This window comes from Melanostigma gelatinosum, assembly GCF_949748355.1.
Source record: "Melanostigma gelatinosum genome assembly, chromosome: 19".
Taxonomy (NCBI): domain Eukaryota; kingdom Metazoa; phylum Chordata; class Actinopteri; order Perciformes; family Zoarcidae; genus Melanostigma; species Melanostigma gelatinosum.
In genome coordinates this window covers 8,986,255-9,012,892 of record NC_136652.1, presented here as the reverse complement: position 1 = coordinate 9,012,892, position 26,638 = coordinate 8,986,255, and the positions used below count along the sequence as shown (strand labels likewise).

The following is a 26,638-nucleotide window of genomic DNA, read 5'->3' as shown; positions in this document are numbered from 1 at the left end:
TGTTGGACTTAGAATTTTTGCTCAAGGAAAAAAAGCAACATAGTGTAAAAATACTCCAGAATTCAAACTTTTTTGCCTTCAGTAAAAGTATAAAAGCATTAAAAACATTAAACACGAAACATAAAAACACAAAAGTAAAAGTAGGCAACTCATTATGCAGAATAGCCAATTTCAGAATAATATACGTGTTATATTATTGAGTTAATGAGTGATGCATTTATAACTAAAGGTAGAGCCTTTAAAAACTGCCGGGTGTCTTGTGAATTTCAATACAGTCTTATATTTATATCCCCAACAAAACATCAGAATGTATTTGTCTAACATGTTGTATTATTGGTCTGAATCTGCAAAATAACTGTAACTAAATGTGTCAAATAATTGTGGTGGAGAATAAAGTACAGGCATATTTTATTTCCCTCTGAATTGTAGCTTTTTGGAGTAGAAGTGTCATGGAGAAATTCAAAAACTAATGTATAAGTACCTCAGCATTGTACTTAAGTAGGGTACTTTACTAAATAGGCTACTAAGATACTTTCAACACTATATTTTTCCAAGTAAATAAAGTACAAGTATGTCAAGAATATTTTTATATATATACTGTATAAATAGCCAAGGCAGCTTCCACCACTGGACTCAGTCAAATACATCCACGAATTGTACTTATTTCGACTACAAAAGTACTTGAGTCGCCAAAATCTACGTATTTCCATATATACATATATATATATATATATATATATATATATATATATATATATGTATATATTAGATATGCATATATATATATATGTATATATGTATCTTTATACCTAAACTAACATGAAAATGGCATAAAGCTTACCATTTATTCCGGATGTAACCATAGACTGTATATGAGAAGTAACAGTTAAACTAGGTAACCGAATTAAATGAAATCTTATTGTGCATGAACAACAAGTTAATCTCAGTAAAATCTGATTAAACCTGAGTTATTACGGAATGTGTTTCGGTAAGTAACGTTAATTAGCAGGTTGTGTGTGTCGGCGGCTCACTGTCACCGAGGGGGCAGGACGGAGCGCAGAGAGGAGTGACTTACTTTCAAAAATAGTACTCCTCATCACAGCAGCGACCAGTATGGAGGGGGCGAAACATGGTTGGCTACGGAAATAAATAACGGGACCGGGAGGGGGGGGGGGGGGGTATTATTTAAATCAGAAAAGAGGAGAACCGCAGCATACGGCGAGAAGAGGAAGTGTGTATTTGCAGAGAGAAGAAACTGTGTTTAAGTCGGTACAACACGTTGCACTGTTGATGTTGGTATTTGGACACGAATACCTGCCGAGAACAGTCCCGGTGAGTACACCCGCGTTTTACGGTTAAAAGGACGCAACGGTAGTCGCTCAGACAGACATACGTGTTTAGGTTGAGGTTGATAGAAGGTGTGACTTGTCATGTGAAAATTGCACCCGAGTTTTGGTGAGTTCAGGAGCACATTCATTCGGAGGAACAAGGTGAACAGGGAGTTACAACTTTTCTGCAATATGGCCGCTCAGATGTCACACGGCTTCCCAGAAGTAGCGTTGAGGCAGAACTATAACGAGCTGTGACGGTAGTCCGTGTGAAATGCACGGCAGCTCCAAGTGTCCGCCGAAGACCGTGGACATGTTGCATGTGTTCAATGCGGTGTCCCTGTCTGTCCTGAGTGTTGTCGTTGACAGAAGTCACAATCACTTTTCAACTCAAACTACACTACTGGTGTTTGACTTGTGCGTAACTTTTGTTACGTGCGCCGTTTTCTATCAAAGAAACTTATTACATTCAAAAAATGTGCCAATTTTACGTTACCTGGCTTATTGCCAAACACACAGGCTTTGTGGATCAAAACGAACTACTTTTTTTAAATCGTTCGTGTCCACTGTGATATTCGGCACACGGTTCTATATGTTGAGTGGCTCTAATTAAGGCTCAGTGGAATGCATGTATTTTTGCAACAAGCTTTGGAAACATATGTTAACTAGTAAGAACGTTATAATGAGGATGTCAATGTTAGGGCTGATAAATCATTTCATCTGATCACTTGGGTGAAGTTTAAATGATTTAATAAATCATAATATGCTTTAATGAATCACCAGCAGTCTAATGAATCATTACATTACTGACCTGTTGGGTCAGCTGGAATGATTTGTCACCCCACAACCTGCCAAAGGGTGTTATTGGAGATGACCTAAGCATTTTTGGTGTCAGAGCAGACTATGACAGCCCCCCCCCCCCCCACACACACACAGCCCAAATGTGTTTGAAGTAGATATTAAGAGCAGATATTAAAACAGTAGAAAAGAAGACAGGGGTCTGAATGACATTAAACATCTTTTTTAACCGACATCTGTTTTGATATTCTGCTTTCTGAATCCAAATATGGTTATTTCCCCTTTCATCAATGGTAATTTACCAGCTATGCCTTTCTTTATGTATGTCTTTGTGTTATCAGCAGATACAGATCAAACAGTCAAATAAAGGTCAAGTTCATTAACTAACATTCATTAACGGTCCAATTCGAGGGTGTGACAGAAACATACGGGGGTGTAAAAATCCAAACCCTGGACCAAAAACACGTGCATATCCAGGCAGATTGCAGACTTTTCCAAACTGTTCCTCCCTGTGGAGGAAAGCAAACAGAGAGGGATGGCAGTAACAGATGGGCTGTCTCCAAAACGGCCCCCCCGGGGGGTCTCCACTCTTTCCCGGTAATTGCCTATTGTGTGCTTTAATTGAGCAGTGGGCGAATGGTTTAGATCTTTAAAGAGAGAGCAAAACAAGCCTTCCCAACTTTTCCTGCCACCTGCATGACAACCAGGTGTGTATAAATATATACTCCCCCAAACAATTTTGTGAACACGCTTAGTAATTTATATAAATGTACCTGAAGATAATACTTGATGGTCTCTTCCCCACCAACCCCTCAACGTCATAACATTTCATCTCAGCGTCTCCATAAGCAAAGATTTCAGATGTTTAGTTGATTTACAGTAACGCAAAACTGTGTTACTGTCTCCGCTGTGGGTGGGGAGATAATAGCGGTGTGGGGGGGTGAACCCTATGATTAGCAGAGCAGTCATTCCTATCTAGCCTCTGGTTTGTGTCATTTCTCCAGAGTTAAATTAGAGTGAAATCTAAGTATTCCTCATTTTGCACGTAGGAGCAGTCGGATGGACCTCAGAGCTCTTTGCTCGTTTACTGTTTGGGTGTGTGCGGCGCCTCTGATAGCTTGAAAATAGCAGTAAAAATTGGGCCGCTGAATAAATAGACTCGCTGAGACCCGGATTGAAAGGAATCTCTTATGCCTTTCAACCCCAGAAGTCTTTTAATTTCATTGAAGATAGTCGGTAGACACAACTTTCACTTCTCTTTCACCGTGTCAGTTTCTCGCTCTTTCCTTCCTTCCGGCTTCTTGGTACATCTTGATCTCTCTCTCTCTCTGCGTTTCCTCTTCATATCTTCTTCTTGTCTGCATTTCTCTTTCTCTCTTTATTTCATGCTTTCCTTCGTTGCAACTGTCATGGCCACCTTGCACTCAGTCAGGCAGACCTCCCTCCCCAGTTCAAGAGTCAGTTCTGTGCAGGTGTCCGATCATGCTGCGTTCACAGAAGTTGGCACTTTAGATAAAAGTGCACCGTGACACTGTAAATCAATGCGTTGGGTCTGCATTGGTGGGGCGTGTTGCTTCAGGTCCTGGTGAGACGATGGAATACAATCGACAAAGGCCAGTTTGAGTAACAGTTACACAAGTTGGAAAGCTTTTCGGGTGCCAAATCGTTTCAAAGTGGCTTAAAGGGATTTTACAACTCTGACGCCAGCAATTGTTTTAGCCTCTTTTGTGACGAATGGTGGTAATCACCCCCAAGAATGTGTGGTTGCATTGCATTGTGGCAAAGGTTGAGTCAGGTTCTCCTTCTTTGCTGGATGAACGTGCGTGTTTTTGCCTCAGACCTAACTTGGCACAGATGCCCGCTCACTAATGTCCTGTTGAAATGAATAAGGGGAGCTGCATTTCTTCTGCTTTTGTCTGTCAGAATACAGTCGTGGAGAGCTTAAAAACAAACTGAATTTTTCCTGTGCGGGTTCATTGGAGTTCACCAACTTGAGTCCAGTTCTTGTGGAAGATCCTCAGTCCCGGTTCATGCTATTTCAATCAGAAGAGCCCATCTTGGGTCAAATAGGAAGGTTTCTTTGCTCCATCTCTCTGGACCTCTATACCCTCTATAACAGGCTCCACCATGTCTCCACCTCAGAACATGCTCTTAACTTCTGACTCCCTCCGGTCCTCCAAACACCCCGTGACATAGCTTACCGTCTGTAACCACGTAACCGGAGATGTATTGCTTCTGTTGTCCCAGGTCAGTCGGGCTGTCTCTCCTGGCAGCACGGGGGTCAAAGGTCAGGAGCGAGAGATCGGAGAAGCGGGGCGAGGCGCTTCGCTTTCGGTTCGACCTGCTCGTAATGGGTGCAGTTGAAAGTTGAAGTTATATGGAGTGGTTATGATGGATTGTATACACATTGTATACACTAAACAATGAATCTACGTAAGATATATTTTGAATGTCCCTGTGGGGAAGTGTGTTCTGGCATCCACCCTGCAGTTCCACGCTATACGAGTGTACTTCAGCCCCCATCATTTTCCCAGCAGTCTGTGCCAGACGGGCAATCTGTGATTTCAACTGTACAGACAAGTTCCCATACCAGGCTGTTATCGGATATCCCATAATACTCTAAGATCGCATGGTAAAACAGTAACATGAACTTCTGCTCAAATCCAAAGACCATTATAACATTCTGACAGCATTCCTCAGCCTGTCGAAACCTCAGCTGATAAGTCGCTGCTTTTTGTGAGAGTTTATTTTGTTTTCCATTGTGTAAAATGTTTCAGGACATTTGAGACCCAAGGCGTGTGACGAGTCAACTCCTCGAAATGCCCAAACTTCCAAGTTTCCTGAAACCATTAATGAATTTAGAAAAGGTTGCTGCGGAGCTTTCAGGGAGGCCGGCTTCATCTGTGTCGCGTGTTACAGTAAAGTGTCGAGGATAAATGGAGCTCGTTGGTATTTCAGCAACGTCAGTGTCTAAAGTTGCAGCGTACTGTATATATATAATGTATAACACACACACACACACACACACACACACACACACACACACACACACACACTGGTCAGGTCCTGTCAGGGCAGAGGGTGAGAATAGAGAGCAGCTGCAAGTGGTCATGTGGTCATGTGGCATGCATGGTGTGTGTGTGTGTGTGTGTGTGTGCAGCGGGTGGTAAACACCCTCTTAACCCTCTTTACTACCACCTCGCCTGCCTGACGCCCGTCGGTGTCCACACCGTATTGCGTCTTCAGCTAAACTTAAGTTTGTGGATTCCCCCTCAGAACTCAGAGGTGAGTCGAGTGTTGAGTGCAGAGAAAGGTTTTGAAGCCAGTTGTTTTCAGGTTTTAGACTGAGATTAACTGATTCCTGAGTACAAGTGAGTGTGTGTAAGTGAGCGTAAGAGAGAGTGTTTTTTTCAGGACCATTTACTTTCTTCAGTTGTTGGGCCGACAGAAGTGTAACCAGTGCGTGCGTGTGTGTGTGTGTGTGTGTGTGTGTGTGTGTGTGCGTGCGTGCGTGTGTGTGTGTGTGTGTGTGTGTGTGTGTGTGTGTGTGGTAAATGCACAGGTGCACTGGTCTGGTTGGGTGGTCTGCACTGATGCAACATCCCTCCTACACGCACACACACACACACAATCACACAAACACCGTGTACTGAGAGAAGAAGGAAAGGTTGATGAGACTCAACATCACACATGATTACTTGAGTATCTGTGTGTGTGTGTGTGTGTGTGTGTGTGTCTAATGTGCAGTCCTTATCCAGGTAACATGAATAAATAATATTGATAATTTAGACTATAAAATGCCAGAAAATAGTGACAATCAAATTACCCAGAGCCCAGAGACATCTTCAAGCACCTTCAATGCCAATGTGATCCGTCATTTTCCGTACAGATACCAAACCAATATTATTTGTTACATCTTAGTTTAGAGAAATAACACTTTCTATATTACACACACACACATCCTACGTCTGAATCGCCAACAAGTGTGATTATGGGTGACATGTTGTGATGATACAGCAGGTAATAGAGTGACAGGTCTCACTGTGACGATTAACATCATGTGTGGCTTTTGTGGTGAGTAACCAGATGTGAACAGGAACGTGTTGTTCTTGTAGCGGTCCAGTGATAACGTGAGAGAAAAAAACAGCACGTTTTAAGTCAGCTGTTGGCGAAAAGTGTAGCATAGCATTGTGTCACTGCTGTGTGTGTGTGTTGTGGCATTTGAGTTTCCATACAGTGAAATAGGTGTGTGTGTGTGTGTGTATCAGTTGTCTGTCTGTCATGCGTGTGACACCTGCTGACAGGATGTAACCGTCCGCCTCTTGCAGTTTGTCTCGACGGGTATTCAGGCCGGATGTCGCTCACGCGGCTCTCTTTTGTTTTTTTTCTGTGTGTTCGTGCTCATTCGTTTAAAGCCACGCGCGTGAATTCAGAAATATAACGCTAACGCGGAGATACTCTGCGTTTTGTGGTCGTCGTATCCACGAGGTTTGAGTTAGACTGTATTTGTGGGACAATGTTTAGATTCTTTGTTGTGTTGTTGCTTGAGAGCAGAGCCCAACGACTTGTCAGTGTGTAAATTCATTATATTTAGTTTGGGGAATATTTTGCTGCCACTTGGCTGATTTTCAGCCTATTTTTGAGCAAAACAAGTGAAGGATTTTATTTAATTTTGTTTTACAAATGGTCATAATTTGTTTCCAGCTTTACAAGAATATATTCAGAGCATGTGTCAAGAAGAAGCACTTGATTTTCATTGACTTTACATTTAAAATAATGCTGTGTTAAGCAGCCACATGAATTGACGAGTGTGACGGTAGCTTCAGTCGACTGAGTACTTTGTGCTGTGTTGCAATCCGATGGCCTTGTTTTGACAACATGAGCGTCACACACTACCGATAAAGGACTTTCAATCAGAAGAACCTGCAATACAGGTTATAAAATGGTCATAAAATGAGTCATTTATTCAACACAACACATAAACATGCACTGATAAAGGATGTTCAGCTGTTTTAAGGCGGCCTACGATCAGAGAGGATCCTTCATCGTATCAGCAGTGACTACAGATGAAAGAAATGATTTTATTTATTTATAACAAAATAAAAAGGACAATTTTGCAAACATGTGCAGAGATGCAGGAGGGAGTGTACCTCACTGGTTGTGTTTAGCGTCCTCTGTTGTCCCCAAAGAGCTTTTGACATTATTGTCTACAGACTGAAAAGACTTTTCAAATTGTCTTTCTCGTCTCTCTCTCTCTCTCTCTCTCTCTCTCTCTCTCTCTCCCTGCTAGACGTCCCTTATTGAGGTTCCTCTGTCCTGTGTGACCCCCTGACACAGAGATGTAGGACCACACACACACACACACACACACACTGCCTATTAGGGGTAGATGGAAGCATTCCGCTGTGTTTTCTGAGCCCCTATCTTACGGCAGAAGTTAGTGGCAGACTGAGAGTGCGTCCTCTGTGCGTACTCAGGGCAGCGTGTGCTGTTTGTGTGTTTGTTTCCGTAAAGCTCAGCAAATGTCAGCCACAATAAAACACCGTGGTGCAACAGCAGCGCGCACCGCCACCCACACAAGCACAGAGAAGCAACACACATGCAGTCGGCTGTATGCACCTCTCCAGCTCCAAACCCTTCTCTTTCTTTCCCTCCCGTCTATACTTGACTTTCTATTGCTGAGCTCCTGAAGTTTGACTTTCTGTGGCTTGAAGTATTTTCCATGAATTTGACTTTATCTATGTTTGGCCTATGTTTTATTGTTTTGAGTGAATGTTGGTCAGGCTGCTGCAGGTGTCCCATTCATTCATGAAGCAGGGATCGAGGTAAAAGCCTATTTTATTTGGATCCAGCCCATGTGACCAACCTTTGTACTTGGACCCAGTGATTGGGAAAACGGCAGCCAAGCTGTTGCTGGCCCTCTGACATAGTTGGGGGTAATTGCTGGAAGGATAATTATATCTATGATGATTTAAAGCTTTCAGAGTTAAAATAGAAAGCAAACCTCACAGACCAAATGTTCCTCCGTGTCAGCTATACACAGACAGACAGACAGACAGACAGACAGACAGACAGACAGACAGACATGGTGTAGTTATCACTAAGGTCAGGCTGGAAATAACGATTTGCTCACCGTGGGAGTCCAGTGTGGTAACTGGTGAACATTTTTTCAAGCAAAAACATGTAATAGTTACAGCTTCTTAAATGTGAGGTTTTGCTGCTTGATATTATGTAATTGTAGTCTGAATATCTTTGTAATGTGGACTGTTGACACCACCTTAGCTTTTACTAAATTCTGATGTATTTTTCCTGACATTTCACTCACAAAACGATGTGTCAAATATCTGCTCTGTGCTCGGTGCGTCCTAATGCACCGTTACTTGCTGTCCTGAAGTCCTGATGGATCTGTGCATTCCAGTTGTTGTCAAATACCTTTTATGTTTTTCCGGTTTGAACACGGTCAAGGTGGAACTTACTGTCGACAAAGGTGGTCGAGTGTGTTTCTGGAGTCTTTGAAGTGATGACATGACTGTTCCTGTAAGGTGTCAAGAGAGAAAGAAGAAAGTTACACTTGACTAGCTGGCATGAGCAGCCTTTAGTGTACAGCTGTATAAAGATGGGAATGTAAGAGAGAGAGAGTGTGTGTGTGTGTGTGTGTGTGTGTGTGTGTGTGTGTGTGTGTGTGTGTGAGTGTGTGTGTGTGAGTGTGTGTGTGTGTGTGTGTGTGTGTGTGTGTGAGAGAAAGTGAATGAAAGGAGGAATCCTTCTTTTGTCTAGAATCTCTAGATGAAGCATGAAGTCTCCTGGGAAGCTTTCAAATCCTCTCTGGAATGTGTGTGTGTGTGTGTGTGTGTTGGGGGTTGGCTTGTCACCACATTTATACAAGGAATGCAGATATGTGTGTGTGTCTCTGCGTGTTTCAGTTTTGTGGTGTAGTATGACTGTTACCAGGGCGACTGATGTCCTCGGGCGTTTTTCTGTTTCAGCTGACAGCAGAGCCGTGAGTGACAGCTAACTTTATTTAATCCTTAAAAAATAACACGAAATAATGGCCGGCAGCAGCTCAGTCCGTGGACACTTTGGCTGGTTCAAGCCCCGCCCCCCCCCCCCCTCCCGCTTTGATTTACATTTAAAATGTACATTTACATTCCTTCCTCCATCCTTTCTTCTTTCTTTCTTTCTCTTACAGCCCCCCCCCCTCCCTTTATCTCTGTGCCCTTGTTAAGAAGTCTGAATGCCAGGCTACGGATCACATTTCCTCAGCTGCTCTCATTAATGTGTTTATTTACCAAGCTGAACTTGACTCTGAGCCGCCGCCTCTAGTTTGTTTGTGTGTGTGTCGGTATGCATACAGTAGTCCTGTGTGGTACACTTCAACAGTGCCTGCTTTGCCCGAGTAGTTTCCGTCTCGAGTCTCTAATGGGGTTCCTATCTAAGGTTCATCTGAATTTTAAGTTACTTTTTTAAATGTAGAGCAAATCAGATCCACCAGAAACATTTCAGACGACATTACAAACAATCACAGTTTCATGATGTTTTTCAACGCCTTTCAGGAAACCCAGGTGCTGAGTTTTGCTGCTGTTTTGTGCAGGATGGTGATGGAGGAGGGGGCGCAGAGAGACAGAGGGAGGGTGACTCCAGCAACAGTGGAAGCAGAGCGGAGACAGATCCTCGTAGAGCTTGGTGAGTGACCTTTGACCCCAAGGTGGATTTTCCTCTCCTTCAGTGTTTTTGGCTCCAGTACTTGTGACTCCATCCCCAGCATGCAGAAGAACAACGTGTATTTATCTCCAACACAGACTCATAATCAACCAAGCTTGAACATGTCTTCTTCTTCTTCTTCTTCTTCTTGTTCTTCTTCTTCTTCTTGTTCTTCTTCTTCTTCTTGTCACAGCGGAGCAGAACTTGGATGCCATTTGTCTCTCCACGTATCGAACGGCCTGCAAGCTCAGATTCATACAGAAGAGATGCAACTGTAAGTCTTCCATGTTCTCCTTCAGCATCAGTTCAAAGTGTCAATACAGAGATTTGCCGTCAAATAAGTTAGCACAGCTTGTCATTCATGCCCTTTCAAGTTCTTTTTTTTGACACGAGTAGAATGATGTCACAATCACGATGTGTGACTACTTCACTGACTTGACTGCTCTCGTTCCAGTGCATCTGATCGATATATTCAATGTGATCGAGGCGGTGCGGGACGCTGGTCTGAACGCCGTAGAGCTGAACGCCGCAATCTCCGTGACCCGGCTGGAGAACCTGGTGTCCTCCCTGTTCAACCAGCTGAGCAAGCGCCTGCCCACCACGCACACCATCAACCCGCGAGAGAGCGCCGTCCTGTTAGTCGAATTCCTGCTGACCGGCATTGACAGGTAGCTCGTTATTTTTTATTAAAAAGGTTTTTAAATACAAGTGAGTGTGACATGTGCTGTGCTATAGTGTCCTATGTGTTTGTTTCTTAGTGAGCCTGACAGCCGTCTGACGGTGCTCTCTGTGAAGGCGATGCTGGCCACACTGTGTGGAGGGAAACTGGTAGATAAGCTCCGCTGTGAGTACCAAACGATACCATCACGACTCACGTGGAACCTGTTGCAGATACGTCATCTTAGATTTATTAGAAATACTTTCAACATTCCGCAGAAAACGGGCATGAACATGTAGGCTTCGGTTGTAAAACATAGACTGTAAGAAGAAGTAGTCACCGTGACGCCACCCATTGGTTTGTGGACTAAAGGTTTGAAGCCTTTGAGTTCGTCATTTTGGCCGTCGCCATCTTGGTTGTTTGCAACCAGAAGTGGGGGAAGAGGGAAGCTCAGTAGAACCGATCGCTGAGTAAGACAACTAAAATGTTACACGTGGTAGCGACCTGTCAATCACAAGGTAGCCCCGCCCTAAAGCACATCCTGCTTTATGATTTATTTGACTCTAAATGGCCCATGATTTCTTCAATGAACATCATGCTGTATTGAAGAAGACTTGAAACTGTAAGAAATTTGAGCATAGAACTGTGTTTAGTAGCTATAATAAAAGTGTTGAATAATTCATATTTAAGAATTCATAATTAGTCATAATCATAAGTGTTTTGGAAATGTATAATTAAGATAAGCATAAAGTGTTTTCGGATTAGTAGCTAGAAGTAGAATTTGAGACATGAAGCTTTTGCCAAAGTTGCAGAAGTTTAACATTTATACTGAATGTTTATCATAGAGGGATTAAACAATAATTGACAGTCATTGAATGTGTTAGTAAACTCAGGGACAGAAAGGCAGACAGGCGAATACACTCCTGGAAGTTAGCCAATAGGAATCGGGATAAACGGAAGAGGAGGTGTTTCGAACAGATATGAGGGCGGGAGATAGAAAGTGTTTTTCTGCCTCTTTTAGCGTGTGGTTGCCTGGGACTGCTGTGTCATGGGACCAGAGGTATTTTTTTCCAAAGTGGGTTAATATTGTAATATTTCTTAGGAGTAATTACTCCATTGTGTAACTGTAATCGTACTTGCATCAGTGGAATTAAATTCCTGTTAATTGTAAAGCAGTTTTGGTAGATTTATTGTTGCAGCGTGTCGACTGTACAAAGCAGCCGGACACGTGCTCTGGCCTCCGCGCTGTGGAACAGACTCAAACTTCCACAAAACTAGAGATTGAGACCATGAACTCATGTTTACAATGTTTACTGAGGTAACAAATCAAGAGAGAAGTAGGGTCATCGTCTCATAGACCTCCATATAATCTGACCTCTTTTTGGTTATTAGAAAGAATGCAAATTTAAGACACTTCTTCACTGGCTTATCTTTACAGAACAGGAAGTTGCCACCTGGTGTAAACAGGTATAGAAATAGTGTTCATGATAGGCCAACAGGACCAAGAGTATACATTTTGTATTTGTATCATTTGTATTTATTCATATATCACGGACTGTGCACTTCTACTTAATTCGTTTTACTGTATTTATGTCTAACAACTTTATTTACAATCTCAATCTGTCAGTGGGAATTTCAGCATGTATGGAGGTATATATATTCACGTCACATATCTGCCACCGTATGGACAATGCAGGTCAATGCTGCTGTTTGCTTATGTTCATTTACCTGCTCTTTTATTCATCATGGTGTGGTGACAGGAATATGTTTTTAAAAAAAGTCAGATTATGGAGATTCACCTCCGGTCTCAGGACCAAAAGCTTGTGCACAAAAGGTCGACCATTAAAGCGTAGGTTAAGAGTTTATTTGGGGTTATTAATTGGCACATGTAAGACTCCATGGTTAGGGCCGTTTCTTCAAGGAATTAATCGAATCTAATGCTTTACTATTTTTTTTGTGTGTGTGTGTAGATGTGTTTTCTCAGGTATCTGACTCCAGCGGCGTGCTGGTACAGTCCAAGTTTGATGGTTTTCTGAGGGAGGCTCTCAAGCTTCCCACCGCTGCACACGAAGGGCCGTCCTTTGGCTACACACACACCTCAGCACGCTCATGCTTCCCACAGCAGGTACGCTCACACACCTCAACCACCCCATTGATCTGTCCTTTGTTATATACATTTATTTCAGCAATAACAGTATTACAGGATTATCATTCTGTTTAATATTCTGTGTTCCTGATGAGTTTTGTCCTCTGTAATTGTTGTTGATGTAGAAGAGGGTGATGCTCAACATGTTCCTGGACATTGTGGCTCACCCTCCTCAGTGTCTTGTCTGGCTGCCTCTCATGCACCGCATGGCCAACGTGGAGCATGGTACACACACACACACACACACACACACAGACACACACACACAGACATAGATGTAAGTTAAATGCAATTATCTTTGACAGACACTGCCTTCTCTCTCTCTCTCTCTCTCGCTCTCTCAGTCTACCATCCCGTGTCGTGCTCCTACTGCCGTGGCAACGCTATGACGGGCTTCCGCTATCGCTGCCTCCGTTGCCGTGGTTATCAGCTCTGCCAGAACTGCTTCTGGCACGGCAACGTCAGCGGCTCTCATAGCAACCAGCACCAGATGAAGGAGCACTCGTCCTGGGTGAGTCACTGTGTGATTACCCGTTCATCACACCAGGGGGCACTCCGTGTGTGTGCGTGGGTGTGTGTGTGTGTGTGTGTGGACCTCCATCTTTGTGAGGACCATAATGAATTTTAGAGCTTACAGTGGGGCGCTTAGAAACTAAGACACAACACGACATTTCATCTGGTCCTCACTTCTTCAAAAAGCTGTTTCGATGGTTAAAACTTGGTTTAGAATCGAGACAGTCTGGTTTAAAACAGGTTTAACTATAAAAACACACATTGTAAACACACAACAGATCATCACAGCATATTCAAAACCTGCAAATCTTCCTTGATAACTCCGGACAGGTGTATTTCAGTGCAAATATTGTCAGCCTTTTTGCTCATTGTGATGTATTTATTTCCAAAAATCTGAAATGCCTCAATCCCATAACATTATAGTAATATTCCAAAAACTAGCTTAAAGGTGAAAATGTTTGCAATAGAGAACGGATGTATTAATAGATGGAAACATGGTTGAATTATTTATCACCCAGGCTTGGCATAATTTGTCATATTGATGTTTCAGGGATAAATCTCTTTGTTGGTGCAGATGCTGCTGCCAGTCCAACAGCATCTTCTCTTCATGGGACACTCATCCTAATAATCCTCTGCAGACTTTGCAAATCATTTCCAGCAGGCTTTAGTTTTGGGCTCCATTTTATTGTCATCTCATCTGCTTCACTTCGCCGCACTTAACGCTAAAAATACACGGTTACATCGTCTTTCCTGCATGTTTCTATGAGGTTTGCAGCATACAAAATAAAATCAGAAACTGATATTTGGCAACAATTGTTTGGTCTGCAATCAAAGTTGTTTTAACTTGATACAAGTGTGGCATAAACAATTCATCCTCGGCGGATAAAATGCACAACAGAGATTAAGTTGTCGTCATTCCCTCCAATCTCTAACTGTTTGTTTATTTATTTGCATTCGCTCTTCTTTTTGGGGTCCATAGAAATAGATTACTACAACAATTTCACATGATTATATAAATAAGTGAAATTAAATTACATGCATATTCATGTACATATGTACATTCATAATACAAGTTAAGATATGATATATTTTGTATGTGTTTTCACAGCAGTTTATCAGCCGTGTGTCTTAAGAACTGTCTTTATCCATGGAGTTCTTCCTGCTCTTTACTGTAGTTAACACTGCTGCAGAACAACAATACAAAGTCACACAGCTTTTGAATGTCAACCTGATATTTGTGTCTGTATTTATGTGTGTGTGTGTGTGTGTGTGTGTGTGTGTGTGTGTGTAGAAGTCGCCGGCGTCAAAGCTTGGCCGAGCCCTGAGCAGGACTCTGGGCTGTGTGTCGTCCAGAGAGCCCCCTCGTCCTATTTACCCAGAGGAACCTGAGAGGACCCTCAACCTCTCCAACATAGTGTAAGGCCTCACAACACGCACACACACTAAAGCTTTGTTTACACTCACTTGTGGCACCATAGTGAGCATGCATAAAGTCTTTCATGCTCAATGTGCTGTTCGTTGAATTATTCTCCGAAACGCCAGAGGGAGTACAAACAAAATGTTCTGCGAAGACGCAAGATGACAACGAGTGTAACCGGCAAAACGGCATAAACCAACCTCCTCAATGTAATCTATAAACTCATATCTCATGTTTAGCGACTACTTTATTGCCTTTATACAAACCCTGTAAAGAAAGAAGTCAAGTAAAGAAACAAAGGTTCAATTTCCTGTAAACAATTCAATGTTAATGTTCAGTCAGACAGGGTTTTTGTTGAAGCTCTAATGGGAATGTTAACACTTCCCTCTGAAGAATGGTAACTTTGCATCACAGAAAGTGAAACTACCACGTCACAGAAACTCGGCCTAAAATAACATTTTGCCGTGTTATCGCCGGTACAGTCACATGTAAACAAAAACTTCAGATAACACGAAAGTCCCACCTCTAGAACGAAACACTTTGGTTGCTCCGCCCCTTGCGGTGGATCCACATTGTTTGATTTTCCAAACATCGGCAGACTGGGTCATTACGGACCTCCAAGCACTGGACACATAAACGGGCCAGCAGACAGAGACTCAGCACTTAGCACGGAGTGAGTATGTTTATTCTAATGTTGCTGTGTCAGGTTTTATAACTCTCACAAGCTTTACTTTTTCTAAATTTCTATCATTTAGCTGTTTTTTGGGGATCTGCATTCTCTCTCTCTCTCTCTCTCTCTCTCTCTCTCTCTCTCTGCTGATCTTTGCCCTGTCTGTGTTTGCTCAGACGAGTACAACTCACTGTTGCATGACTGCACTCAAAAGCACGTGAGAGAGTGTGAGGTGCAAGAATGTGTGTTTTCTGACAGGCAGGACTTTGTATTTTAATGATTCAATGTTTTTATCATTACTCTGTGTTTACACTGTTGGTAATATGGGTCTGATACATGTGTTTGTGTGTGTGTGTGTGTGTGTGTGTGTGTGTGTGTGTGCAGCCCCGCTCGCCCCATTGGAAACACCAGTGACGCCATGTTGCTGTCCACGTCAGTGCCCGAGTCCTCCAAAAGGTAAAAACTGACATGAAGATTCGAAAAACTCCCAGTTTACAGGTTGTTGTTATATTTTTTTTGTTCTCAGTGATTAGAAGTTTGCAACGTTTCTGGAGTTTAAAGCTGCAGGTTAAATGGGTAACAACATGCCTCTGTCAGCATAAATGAGTTTTTAATAGCTTGCTTCGTTCCCTTGGTCCTTCTAAATGACTGCTTTCTCAGCACAAACTTTACATCAATTCGCGATTTTATTTCACTGATTAGATTTGATGAAAATAAAATGTAGGCGTCTTATGCAGCAATTAATTACAAGATGAGGTAAAGCTAAAAACATTTTATGCTTTTAAGTTGTGTGGATTTGCTAGTCTTTCTTTTATGTGACGGGAAGTTTTGGACTGTTCCTCTGATAAATGAGACATTTAAAGACGTCACTTTTAAACTGTGATGAGCACTTTTTCTATGGTGGCTGAGAGAGCTCAAAAATAATGCTGCAATCTCAGAAAACACATACATCTGCTATTTCTTGTCATTGCAGTGCGTTGACCACTTGGTCACAGTACTTTTCACTTCTTTGCTAACATTTTATGTAGATTGTACATATTTGTTATTTGCAGCCCAACAGTGAACTGAGAATTAATGAAAAAAAAAAAATGAAAAAAAGATACATCAGCAGAAATGTGTACATTAAATATCGACATAACGTCTCTCATCCAGTTTGGCAGCCGCTCGACGTATGAACGAGGAACACGCTCTGATCTCTGCGTATGTGAATCGCCTCCAGAGCAGCCCATGGTGAGAGTGAAGTACAGTAAGACCGTGACTTAGTCAACACGTATCCGGTGGAGTTTATTATCTTTTATTGCGAACAAAAAAGATCAAGTAAAAACTAAATAAATCCACGTGTAAATCATTTTACAGGTTGTGTACTTGATATGCATTAAAAACAACAAGCCAACAACATTAACATTCAGTAGCCAGTCGTGTGTTAAAGTTCAAACACAGAACGTCCCACCTGCTACTTGCATCATCGCTGTGTCCAGCATCCTTTTAGCGTTAGCGTTAGCGATCAGAGTATGCTGCTAGCACTTAGTGCAAAGCCTGATTTTGATGATTGATGACTGACCTTATACTCATGTTTGTTATATAATCTTGAAACATCTCACAAAACCAGAGCTTGAATTTAACTCTTCTGAAGGAAATATTTGTCCCCATGATCAGATTTTAGGGTCATTTTGGTCCTTTTTGGAGGTAGACAGTAGATTCATATTGTTCCTTTACAAATCAACGTTTTTTGGTATTATTGCTTCAAACTGGCAGCCATATTCCACTTGTTTGTGTTCAGGGCTGTTTGATCAGAGAGCAGAATGCACTATAAAGTGTTGCTCTGTATAGTGCAGGCTCCCCTTGTCATCTACAGTGGCTCACAGGGGACATTTTACATTTGATTTCAGTCTGTATGTGAATATTTGACAACTCTAGAAAAAAGGACACTCTGAAACCTGCAAACATTATTCCTCACTAAGATGTCGTTTATGTTGCTGATTTCCCTGCTCTGTGTGTGTGTGTGTGTGTGTGTGTTTCAGTAGTGTGGACAGTCCCAGCAGAGAAGACGAGGAGCACAAACTGATCGCCCGCTACACCTCCCGCCTGGCACAGACTGACGGCGCAGGAGTGAGTCAACAACACCTTGTTTTTAAACTGCAAATATACCATAAATACACAATCAGGTACTTCTGTGTTACATATACACAGAGCTCGATTGTTAAACGATGAACGGTCGACCCACACTCAGTCAGCTCAAGTAACTCAAGTTCTGTGTTTCTGTTTTTTTTTCAGGTGATACCGTACCGGAGCATCAACTTTGATGTGAACAAACAGAAGAGGGAGCTCATTGCTCAGCTGGAAAGCAAAAACAGGTAATGCATGAGTTCTTCATTTTGATTCATTCCTTTTCAGTTTGACCCACGTCCGTCACTTTGTAGTCGTACTTGTGATACACATTTGTGTGTACAGAGATCACACTGGTGTCTCAGCCCAGTTTTACCCAATGTTTAAAAAAATCACTGGTCTTATTTTGGGAATAAATCTGAGAGATGATGCAGTTCATCAGTGCTGTTTCACTGTTTGACACAATAATTAAAGGCAAACATTTTGAGGTAGACTTGATGAAAGCGTGTATGTTTTTTTACCACTGCACTTATTGACTATCGGTGAATAAGTCTTTTTTCAAAGCACGTTTCCTTCATGTCTTCAATATTCATTTTATGTGTTAATATGTGTTTCCAAAATGCAGCTGCTTGTCACATTTAAAGTATATTCTGTAAATCCAACATGTACATTCCTCCCTATAATCTGCAACAGCCTGCAGAAGTGCGAGTGTGTATTCTCGCCCCGTCTCTCCACAGTCTGTCCGGTGATGTAATGCTCCCCCAGCCTGAGCTGACGTGTTTTTCATTTCCCAGAGAGATCTTGGCGGAGATCAAACATCTCCGCATGGAGCACGAGGCAGCGTGCCAGGCCACCACCAACCCGACTCTGCTGGCCGAGCTTCGGCTGCTCAGGTAAACACCCCGCTGCTGCACACGCGCACATGACGGTATAACAGTTATTCGTTGTTGTTTTTATGACATACCAACAGAAATGATGCTCAAACATCAACAATCGAAGTTTACCCGCCCTGCGTTTCATTTGCTACATAGAGTGCCACAGTGTCCGATTTGGCGGGAAATCTGCCACGTTGCCTTGCAGCACGGAGGGGAGAGTGCTTTATGGCAGATGGTGGTGACAGATGGTGGATTTTTGTGAAAAGCCAATATAAAAATCACTTCCAACATGTTTATGGTAGTTTGGTGAAAAACAAAAACTCAAAGGGAGAGGATGGAGACCTTATACGAAGCAAAAACTGGAGAGAGAGAGTTGCAGTAACGATGACGGGAGGATACTGATGGTGCTGCACAGAGCAGATTTTTATGTGATTATAGCATCTTTGAACTTATTCTGACTTGAAGAATGAGCTGATGGGAGCAGTGTGCATTGCCGTCTGTGTCTTCTTGGATGTGGCCACTCAGGGGCGCCACATTCAAAAGTAGTCACACTCTCGACATAGTGGCTTTAAGTTGTGCAAATCACAATATGTACCCTTTACTTCCTTTGTAAGTGGTTTTGAGGAGGATATTCAACATATACTGTGATGAATGTAGCCTTTTTCTGGCTTTGGACTTAATTGTATAAATGCGCAGTGAAAACTGCAACAACCTCAATGACACACATTAGCTAATACCCATAATTCAAGGTAATAATCTGTGAACGCCACACTCATTTTGCACCCTGAAATGAACTCTCCCGTCCCTCTTCACATCTCGACAGTGGATACTGTAATTCTTTGTCCAATGCGTACATTTGAGTCATTATCAGTAATCTTGCTATCTGGAGTTGTACCAATGCTGTCCCCATTGCCAAATCACTTCCTTGCATGCCACATGATATCAGTATGAAGTTTCCACCACATTTCTTGTGTTACATTTGTGGAAATGATCTGTACATCCTGACAGCAATCAATACATATGAATAATAAAAATTCCAATAAGCCTGTCCAATCATTGGTGTTGCCAACGTGGCGACTTTCTCGCTAGATTTAGTGACTATTGGAGCTAACTCCAATGGAGTGCTGCTAACTACTGTCATCGAAAAGAGTTGGCAACACTGGACAGTTTGGTCGTTTTTAAAATCAAGCGAACTCTTACTAGTTTCTCAAGATTACCAACTCCAGATTCAAAGCAGCATTGTGTTGGATTAAGTTTTCATTGGTGTATAATCATCTGCGACTAGGAAACATTGTACTTTTGTTACATTAGAATGAGCCATTAATATCTAGACGGTCCGCCATGTGGCACCGCCATGTTTCTACACTAGCCCAGAGCGGACAAACCAAACCAAACTCTAGAGAACGCCCTAAGGTACCCGAAGGCACTAAATCCTACACACTGCTCCTTTAAGGAGTTTCAGCACAGATTCAGGACACGACGCCATGAAATCATACGGATAAAATGGTTATTTGGAACGTTCACTTCTGAAGCTTTACTTTGGGATTATAATGACTCAAATGTGGAGCTGCTGCATGACTCAGACTTCCTTTTTTTCTGTTTATTTACTCATTTGTCCTAATGTGAAGGGAAGCCAAGGGGGGAAGAGAAGAGTTGTCACTCCTGCTTTAATGTCCAATCCAGACCACATGCTGTTTGGACAAAAAGATCGTAAACATCTCATTGGAACAATGCTAGTTTTGTATGCTGACTCTTAAATCTCCATTTCGCTGCCAACTCACTGTTTTTATCATTTGAATGCATCTTGGATTGAATTTGTGCTCGGTGGTCTACACTAAGCAGTATCAAGTCAATGATGGCCGTACCTGCTGCTCCTGCCGTCTTGAACTCGTCATCATTGTGAATTCATGATGTCAAAGTTTGGTTTCAAGGTCTTGTGGTCCGTCTCGGAGGCTCACGATGTTCTGATGTTCCGGTCAGCCAGCTCTTTCACAGCTCATCTCCACCGAGTCTCCTCTTGCAAACCTGGAACAAATGATCACCCGCAAAAAACAACAATGAAGGACGTTGTGTTCCTTCGATTTCCAAACATCCGTGTTTCCGTGTGATTGTTCTACGGTTTGCGTTTTTCCTCTGGCAAACCTCTCACCTCGCTTCAAGGATGATCTTGTGCTCAGAAAGCGTGTGTTAGGACCTCTCTACATTTACGGCAGATCTTTTGAGTTGGCTAACGGAGATTGATACAGTTTATGTGGCCGAGTCCAAATGAAAGTCTACCAAATCAGATCCGGAGATGTCTGACAGGAAAAGTGTAAATGGGGCCGGTGAGTCTTCTCTCAGAGCTCTGAGTGTGTTCAGCATTCTGTCTCATTGCCTTTCTGAACCACGTACCTTTTGTTACCTCTAATTATTTCATTTCAACAGTGTCTTCCGCCTCCCGTGAGCCCTCGCACTCTGGTTCTTTTGTTGCGGCCTGCTGACAGTAATGGAGGGTTGTTGTGTGTTGCAGACAAAGGAAAGACGAGCTGGAGCAGAGGATGTCCTCTCTGCAAGAGAGCAGGAGGGAGCTGATGGTGCAGCTCGAGGGACTGATGAAGCTGCTCAAGGTGACGCGCAAACACACATGCACGCTTTCTTTATTGTCACACACTAGCAAGGTTTCTCTTTTTCTTTACACCTCCCTGTGTCTGTCCTCCCAGTAACAAGCCTCGCTTTTTTCCCCCTCTGCTATTTCCTCCTTAATAATTCCACCTTTTTCCAGCTCTGAGTGTATCTGACTTCTTCTTTTCCATCCTTTTCCTCCCTGTTTTCTTTCCGACTGCCCACGTTGTGGCCCTGTAGGATGAGGAACAGCGACAGGCAGTAAGTTTACCCCCCCCCCCCCCCCCCCCTCTTACTCATGGCACTGTAAATGTAGGATGTCAAAATAAGTGAACTTGACAAGCAAGCTACATTTTTCCAATCGGGACATAAATATCTTGGATAAATAAGGGATCACCCTTTTCCCAGCGGTTGCCAGAACTTGTACTACGGTGTTGAGGTGTAACAGAAATGGCAAGATGTTTCTGAAAGTCATAAGTGATTCTATGCAACAACCCTTATGAATGCATCTCTTAGGCGCAGGCGGCTGGCTCTTCTCACGCCTCTCCTTCTCGCCCGAGCCCGTCAACCGTCCGCTCTGTAGGCGCCGCGTCTCCCCACGCTCACATGTACCCTCCCCAGGACTCACTCGCTGGGGTTGGTGGTGACGTACAGGAAGCATTCGCCCAGGGTAAGTCTGGAGCTTAAAGCAGGGTAAAAAAAATACATCCATAAAGTAATTATTGTTTTCATGGTCTTACACACAAAGTTAAATACATATATTGTGGCTTTGTTTTCATTAAAGCTCTGAGACGAAATACAATAAGTAAACCATCATTTTTTCGGACCTCTTCCAGACACACACGAGACGTTTCTAGTGGGATTTAGTCCTGATCTCCTGATCTAACAGGTTTACGTGTCGTTGAGTGGTTTTTGTCACAAGCTGCAGGTTTTACAGTCACCTGTTAATAAGGTGAAACTGATACTCACATCTCTCAATCGCAGGCCCGAGAAGGAACCTGAGGAACGACCTTCTGGTAGCAGCTGACTCCATCACCAACACTGTGTCTTCACTGGTCAAGGAGCTCCACTCTGGTATGCACAAACATAAACTGTATATATATATATGTGTGTGTGTGTGTGTGTGTGTGTGTGTGTGTGTACATGGACATACACACATTTACATAGAATCCTGCAGATGCTCTTTTCACATCTTTGAAGCTTCCAAACGATCACCTGCTTTCAGTTCTGGGTACAAAACTGGTCAAGAACAACAAGAAGTCTGTTTTTTTTTAATGCTTTCTTTATAAGATTGAATAATCTTTAGAAAGTAATTACATTACAATGTTTTTTATCCTCTCTTCTGACCAGATGAGGTTCGGGAGGAAGAGGAGAGATTGCTGAACGGGAAGGACAGAGGTAAGTTAATCTCTTTGGTCTCTCATGTTAATCCTCTCTTTGCTCGCTCTGCTTGTTAAACAGAACTTCACACCGACATGAACTGCTTAATCTTTGCACTGGGACTAACATGCTAGTAATTAGTGCTTTAAAATATTTACTTTATCACGCAAAACCAACACTAAATAATAAAATAACATGAATTAATCAGAATAACAAATGAATGAAAAATAAAGGCCACAATGCTCCACGCTTCCTTACGGCTTTTTTTTCTGACAGTTTTCATGTAAAAAGGTGGTAAGAACTGGTGAGATTATAATAACTGAAATCATCTTGTAACAATTAAAAGTCCTGCATTCAAAATGCTTCTTGACAAAAGGAAGAAACAAATGCAGATTGGCACTTTTCAGGTTATCTTATGACGCTGTTAGTTTTGTTGCAGGATGAGTTATAACTGTATCTTATTGGCGGCCTCATGTAAATCATGAGCAGGTGTCACTAGCCACCTAAATGAAGACACCTGTGTGAGTATAGAGTGCTTTTAATCTATAATGATGCCCCGCATTTCATAAACGGGAGTAGAATTTAAAGTGCCAAATTCTGGAAATACTCAAGTAAAGTACATGTAACTAAAAAATGTACAATACTTGAATAAACGTCTACTGTCAAAAGACATGAGGTTCCTCTTTGGGGGTAAACAGCTGCTTAATGCTTGTCTGTGCGGCCATGTGCGCAGTCTCTACACGTCTCCACTTATTCTCCAGGTGCGCTCTCTCTCTCTCTCCCTCTCTCTCTCTCTCCCTCTCCCTCTCTCTCCCTCCCTCTCTCTCGTCTGTACTGCAGCAAGCTTCATTAACACGCCGTCTCATTAGCCTTGCTTTATGGAGCCCCTCCTCTTTACAAGAAGACCGCCTGCAGAGCCGAGGCGGTGAAATTACTTCCTGGTCTGCTCCCTGAGCCCAGACTAAACACTTATAATAATACTCACCTGCAGTCCTAACACACCGAACCCCCGAACAGCCAGAGTTCAATACCTCGTTCAACACAGTTAAGTCTTAAAGTGTAAAGATAAAATACTGTGTTAGACTGTCCACAATAAGAGTCAGTTTGTATAGCACCTGCCAAGTACAGCCCTGTTTTATGTTTCTATGCTAAGTGCTGCTCTGGTTCTGATTACAGCTTCTGGCTGTAAAACCTGTATCACTTGATTTAGCTTCACGTTGCTTTATCCTCTGCTAACGGCTAACACACTTTCTTTCTCTCTTCAGCAGGTTAACATGATCACAGGACAAACAAAAACAGTAAGTGATTCAATGTAATCAACCTTTTTTTTTTAACAACAACATGATGATCAAAACTTCGTTTCTTGTACAGCACAACAAAAATAGCTTGAGTTAGTTTTCAATGCACTGGGATTTTGTCATCACACTGTACATTTAAAGGTTCAAACTAGCTACAAACTCAACTTTGCCGAAGTGCACCAGATAACAAACATCCACAGATGAAACTACGGCTCTCTTCCTCTTCATTTTTAACCACCAATCAATCAGAAGATGTATTTCTGAAGAGGGTAGACTTATCATTTTTTTCCAGCGAAACAAAAAAAAGGCCGCAATCGTGTCATGGGAAAAACTGCACGAGTGATTTGATGCTCAAAGCAACAACTTGTTTGAACAGGACAATGTTCAATGTTTCAGAAGCACTTTGTGATGTTTTATTTGAGTTCATACAGAGAGAAAAATCAAACACGTAGTTGTTTCCTAAATTTAGAAAAACTTCTTATTTAGTTTTTTCAATTCGAAATGTAAAATTATTTTCTTTTTTAGAAGACATATTTTTGTGTCATAAATCTAAAAACGTAATCTGTCAAAACTAATTCAATTGAAATGATATGATGATGTTTTCATGTGGTATTTACCTTTTTGACAACTGAGGTAGAATTTTGGAAATATGCTTAATCGCTTTCTCCCCAAGAGTTAGATGTGAAGACTGATACCACTTTCATGTCTGTACAAAGAATACGAAGCCACAGCCAGCAGCCATTTAGCTTAGCTTAGCATGAAGACCGCAAACGGTGGAAACAGCTAGTCTGCCTCTGTCTAACATGCACACCTCTAAAGCGAGGTTACGGTGTGCGTACGGATACATGGACAATAAAGCTGAATCTGATTCTGATTTCCCTCTGCCTCCAGTCTTTATGCTAAGCTAAGCTATGCTAACCGGCTGCTGGCTTCAGCTTCATATTTCCCAGACAGACATTGGGAGGAGTATTATCAAGCTAACCCTCGACAAGAAAACAAATAAGTGCATTTCGCCCAAAAAGGTCGAGCTGCTCCTTGAACTTCTGATTGGTTATCTGACGGTTCTGTCGCTCTCTCTTCAGGCAGAGTGATGTTCCATACCAAAGAAGACTGAGCCTGCTGGGATGGAGATGTATCTTCTTGTATTAATCGTTAGCCAACGGGGATTAGAGCTCCAGTGCTAGACAACCAATCACGATGCTGGACACCAAACGACCGCCGGGTCCCTACTGATGTATAGCTGTGATTCTGTGTGTGTGTGTGTGTGTGTGTCTTGTCACTGTGGTTTGACTTTTGTTTTCATTTGATCATGCACAGCTTAACGAGAAATCTGAAACCTACTGATTTGTACTGTGGCGTGTTTGTGTTTGTGTGTGTGTGTGTGTGTGTGTGTGTGTGCGCTCTGCGTTTTCGAGGGTCGAGTAAGTGATGGGGGCACCGTGTAGAGACAGAAAGATGTGTTTCGGACGTTTTTGAAGGATTAAAAAGTGCAAGAAAGTTTCAGGATGTAAATATAGCGGAGAGAAAAAGTGGGGGGGGGAACTTAGGAAAGTCAAAACAAGGAGAGCTGAGTTGAAATGTTTTACGTTTTGGCACTGTGTGCTTAGTATTTATTGCTTTGCTTTGATTTTTGACATCTATTGGTTCAGTTTGAGTGTTTTTGCGTACGTGAGTGTGGTCCAGCCCTGCTGAGACGATAAGCTTTAATGGGACGTTTCCTGCTGTGTCGAGCCCGGCACAGTGCAGGGTGGAAGGGCTGAAGTCCCGGTCCTGGTTCAGGTGTCTGAAACCTGGAAGAGATTAGTGCCACGGGTGCTGGTATGACAGCAGCTCAGGTTGTCCAGGCCTCTCTGTGTATCTCGGTACTGCAGTGGGACGACAGTCAAAGAGGAGATATCTGATTACTGTGTGTGTGTGTGCGTGTGTGTGTGTGTTTGTGTCATGTGAGGGAGAGAGAATATAAAACCATTTGCTTCAACAGTGTAGCAATGGAGGAGCAAAGTATTTCTCCCCATTACAAACGTTCTTTCAACGGTTCAGTGTTTCCCAACTTGAGTGTGAGGAGGCACATGATTGAAGGAATGTGGAAGAAGGAAAAATGTGTTCCACAAAATTATGTTTTTTCTGTATTACCCCAACTTTTTGCTATATCTCTTGAATTTTTTTTTTATACTTTCACCTCTTTAGGACTCAAAAATATCAGGAAATGAAGTAAATAGATACACAGTTATTTTACAACAAGAGAAGAAGACATTTAAAAAAAGCTACCAACATGTAATCAGTAACAAAACACAGCGCATCATTCACCAAAAGTGGACTCATTAAACACAATTTTAAACTCTCTGATTGGATGTTTTTTTTTACTCCAATGCTCCTTGGGAGTTGTAGTCGCCTTTTCTCCTTTAAGTTATTCACAGTTTTGACTTTCTCCACCGTCAGAGTATCATGTTCACCTTCAACTGCCAGTTACCGAACACCATCTATGCAACAAACGAATGGCTTTTACTTCCTAAACACTTCCTGCCCACAGTAACTCCTCACACTTTGCTACTCTTTGATTTATTTTTAAGCCTCCTGTGAAGTGCAGGGGATCCTGAAGTTCTGCAACGTTAGCACCCCCAAAAATCTTCAGACGGTAATATAAACCGGGTCAGGTTGATTTATTTTCACGTAGCAGATGTGAAATTATTTTATCGAAAATATGTTTTAAGTATTTCTGACTTAATCGCATTGTACATTTTTTGGATCAGATTTCAGTTGGACAAGTTTTTTCTTTCACCAGCCCTCCACGTTGTTTGACAGACTGCTCGCGTCTGTGTGATTATCACATTTCCAGATCGACTGACTGTATGAATCATTAAATACATGAATGAACTCTCATGCGTGTAATAGTGTGTGTGTGTGTGCGTGTGAGAAAGAGAGTGAGAGTGGAATCATGACTGACAGGACAGCCGTGTCCTGACATGAAACTGTAAACACAGCTCTGAACCTGCCTGAGCTGACTCTGTGAGTGAAAAAAGCGTCTTTCAGCTACAATAAATAATATTTAACATCAAACTGGTGCATTTGTCCGTCTTTGTGACCCTTGATCTAAATATTACAGGACTCAAAAGCCTGGGCTGCAACATAAGAAACAAGGGCACGATG

General features: G+C 42.3%; 1 protein-coding gene across 6 annotated transcripts; it reads left to right on the top strand.

Annotated features, from left to right (window-relative positions):
• The first annotated feature begins 1,195 nt into the window (after positions 1-1,195).
• On the top strand, positions 1,196-26,541 carry dtnba (dystrobrevin, beta a). 6 transcript variants are annotated; one of them, XM_079291080.1, is made up of 21 exons: positions 1,196-1,332; positions 9,718-9,809; positions 10,021-10,101; positions 10,282-10,495; positions 10,586-10,671; positions 12,456-12,610; positions 12,757-12,856; positions 12,976-13,142; positions 14,436-14,560; positions 15,616-15,687; positions 16,384-16,461; positions 17,256-17,340; positions 17,506-17,585; positions 18,132-18,230; positions 20,722-20,818; positions 21,054-21,074; positions 21,330-21,483; positions 21,798-21,887; positions 22,164-22,211; positions 23,459-23,491; positions 24,574-26,541. In XM_079291080.1, the coding sequence occupies exons 2-20, from the start codon at positions 9,719-9,721 to the stop codon at positions 23,464-23,466; spliced, it is 1,851 nt and encodes a 616-aa protein (XP_079147206.1). In that variant the 5' UTR covers positions 1,196-1,332; position 9,718; the 3' UTR covers positions 23,467-23,491; positions 24,574-26,541. The 6 variants fall into 6 exon arrangements, with proteins under 6 accessions (XP_079147206.1, XP_079147207.1, XP_079147204.1 ...); XM_079291081.1 differs by having other exon boundaries at positions 17,253-17,340; positions 23,462-23,491; XM_079291078.1 differs by having other exon boundaries at positions 17,253-17,340.
• Positions 26,542-26,638: the final 97 nt, after the last annotated feature.